The following is a 1306-nucleotide window of genomic DNA, read 5'->3' on the forward strand; positions in this document are numbered from 1 at the left end:
TTCATATATTTGTGTGATTCTTTTAGAAAGAAAAAACTAAAGACATTTTTTTAACACTACACAATTTATTGTCGAAGTCATTCTACAATATATATATTTAAATATATATATATATATTCGCTTTCGTTTCCCGTTCCTCTATATATAGTAATTTGTTCGAGACATTACATCTGGAATTCATTAACAATGCATTAGAATAATAAAATGGAACGGATGGCTTAGGCTGCGCTCAATAAAGACATGTTGTAGGACAAATTGTCTATTTAATATTCAAATGTTGTTCTAGTGGGATACGAAAAAGAATATACAATGCAAATGGGGAAAATGCTTAAAATTAAATTTATACAAAAAAAAAAATCACAACTACGAGGTTTGCTCAAAAATGAATTGCGGATTTATTTTTAAAAATACAATTGTACGCTATTTTATTTTTTTGTTTAAGGTTTTCATAGACCATGGCCCCGAATACAGAAAGTCGCATAACCGGTGTCTTGGATGAAAATGATACCGATACCATCGATGGAGGCTTGGCCAAAGATATAACACCATTGAAAGGGGCCGAGAAACGAAAAGTCGAATTGGTCTGGTTCAATATAATCGTATTTGTGTATCTAGCGTGTAGTGCCTTCTATGGGGCATATCTTTTTTTTGCAAGAGCTTATAAATGGCAAACTTATATATGGTGTAAGTATATAATCGGAATAATTGTTTTTTTTTTTGTATTTTTATAATATTTACATTCTCTATTGCAGTCTTATTCACCCTGTACATGACAGCATTTGGCATTACGGTGGGTGCGCACCGTTTGTGGTCACATCGTTCGTATAAGGCTAAATTACCGCTGCGTTTAATATTGCTCTTCTTCTCGACAATGGCTTTTCAAAATTCCATCTATGAATGGTCACGCGATCATCGGGTCCATCATAAATTCACCGAAACCGATGCTGATCCGCATAATGCTATGCGTGGTTTCTTTTTCTCGCATGTCGGCTGGTTGCTGTGCAAAAAACATCCCGACGTTAAGACAAAGGGCAAGACAATTGATATGTCCGATTTGGAAGCTGATCCGATGCTAATGTGGCAGCATAAGTAAGTTGACCCATATTTATTTCTGATTTTTTTTTAAAGAATATTAAGAAAGAAGGCTTACCAAAGGCGTGGATTTTTTAAGACTAATTATTCAAGAGTCATACAAGGCGTGGATTTTTTAAAGAGTAGTCTTTCAAGGCTTTCCAAAGGAGTGGATTTTTTAAAGAGTAGTTTTTCAAGGCTTTCCAAAGGAGTTTTTTAAAGACTAATTTTTCAA

General features: G+C 34.0%; 1 protein-coding gene across 1 annotated transcript; it reads left to right on the forward strand.

Annotated features, from left to right (window-relative positions):
* Positions 1–455: 455 nt before the first annotated feature.
* Positions 456–1089, forward strand: LOC133332569 (acyl-CoA Delta-9 desaturase-like; the record flags this gene model as incomplete). Its single annotated transcript, XM_061540944.1, has 2 exons — positions 456–684; positions 753–1089. Coding segments are annotated over exons 1-2 (566 nt in total), but the record flags the coding sequence as incomplete, so codon positions are not given.
* Positions 1090–1306: the final 217 nt, after the last annotated feature.

Source organism: Musca vetustissima, unplaced genomic scaffold (genome assembly GCF_032173495.1).
Source record: "Musca vetustissima isolate MV318-11 ecotype Yass unplaced genomic scaffold, APGP_CSIRO_Mvet_v1 utg53898, whole genome shotgun sequence".
Lineage (NCBI taxonomy): Eukaryota > Metazoa > Arthropoda > Insecta > Diptera > Muscidae > Musca > Musca vetustissima.